Source organism: Etheostoma cragini, chromosome 10 (assembly GCF_013103735.1).
Source record: "Etheostoma cragini isolate CJK2018 chromosome 10, CSU_Ecrag_1.0, whole genome shotgun sequence".
Classification (NCBI taxonomy): Eukaryota; Metazoa; Chordata; class Actinopteri; order Perciformes; family Percidae; genus Etheostoma; species Etheostoma cragini.
The window spans coordinates 29,197,575-29,198,724 of record NC_048416.1 but is presented as its reverse complement, the minus strand read 5'-3'; the positions used below and the strand labels follow the sequence as shown (position 1 = coordinate 29,198,724).

At 46.7% G+C, this 1,150-nt stretch overlaps 1 protein-coding gene across 1 annotated transcript in view; it reads left to right on the top strand.

The window, feature by feature from the left end:
• The window catches only part of mgat4b (alpha-1,3-mannosyl-glycoprotein 4-beta-N-acetylglucosaminyltransferase B), a gene marked incomplete at its 5' end in the record, with an annotated part of 14,391 nt that overhangs the window by 6,553 nt on the left and 6,688 nt on the right, over positions 1–1,150 (top strand). Inside the window, one exon of the mRNA XM_034883398.1 lies at positions 750–864. Within this exon, the coding sequence (XP_034739289.1) occupies positions 750–864 (115 nt within the window). The remainder of the gene's footprint in view (positions 1–749; positions 865–1,150) is intronic.

The following is a 1,150-nucleotide window of genomic DNA, read 5'->3' as shown; positions in this document are numbered from 1 at the left end:
GTAGTCCTTACCTAGGTACTGTCAGGACCCTCATACTCTGCTTCTGACTGGCTAGTAGTCCTTACCTAGGTACTGTCCCTGTGTGACTCCCAACAAAGATAGTATAGAAGTGCGATGTCTCACTCGGGAGCTAAAACAGAGAGCTCAACACACAGGGTGAAAAGAGGAGCTGCTGCAATGTGCAGTACAACAACAAAAATATGCAGTTTTTAAAAATTAGAGTACATAAACCTATTCTGGCACAATCTCTAAATACCGATATGAACCTGTTAGAGCAGAATATGGACGCTTTACAAACGGGGGTTCATGTCGGGAATGTTTTAATCAAAACCACAACTGTTGGTTTGGTTTCTAATTTTAACTTTCTTCGCTGCACCCTTTGTTGCCCGAAGTCAGCCGTTACCTCGGTGTGTGTGTGTGTGTGTGTGTGTGTGTGTGTGTGTGTGTGTGTGTGTGTGTGTGTGTGTGTGTGTGTGTGTGTGTGTGTGAAGCAAAGATTCAAAGTCTCATCTCTATAATGACAACCTGACACCAAACCTAAAGTTACAGAATGTCTTCCATCTAGCGGTGAACTTGGATATGACAACCAACTGAATTTTCAAGTTCTCTCTGTCTCTCTTTCCATCTCTCTCTCTCTCTCTCCCCCTCTCTCTCTCTTTCTGTCTCTCTCTGTCTCTCTTTCCCTCTCTCTCTCTCTCTTTCCCCCTCTCTCTCTCTCTTTCTGTCTCTCTTTCCCTCTCTCTCTCCAGTTAGAGGATGATATAGTCGCTCGTCCGAACTACTTCACCACCATGAAGAACTTTGCTCTGCAGCAGCCGTCAGAGGAGTGGATGATCCTGGAGTTCTCCCAGCTCGGCTTCATCGGTGAGTCTCCTCTTTTAAACCGCCTCTAAATGGTTGACGTTGGATTCACCGCTGGACGGACGCCGCCTTCAACTGACGGGGGCAACATGGACGCTGTTCCTGTGGACCTGGTGTGTGAGGGTTAAGAGCTAAGATTAACCAGCATTCACAAATACTGGAAAAACCTGAAAGGGCAAAAAAGAGCTTCACGGATTAACCCTCATGTTGCCCTCATGTTGTCCTCATGTTGTCCTCATGTTGCCCCCATGTTGTCCTCATGTTGCCCTCATGTTGTCCCCATGTTGCC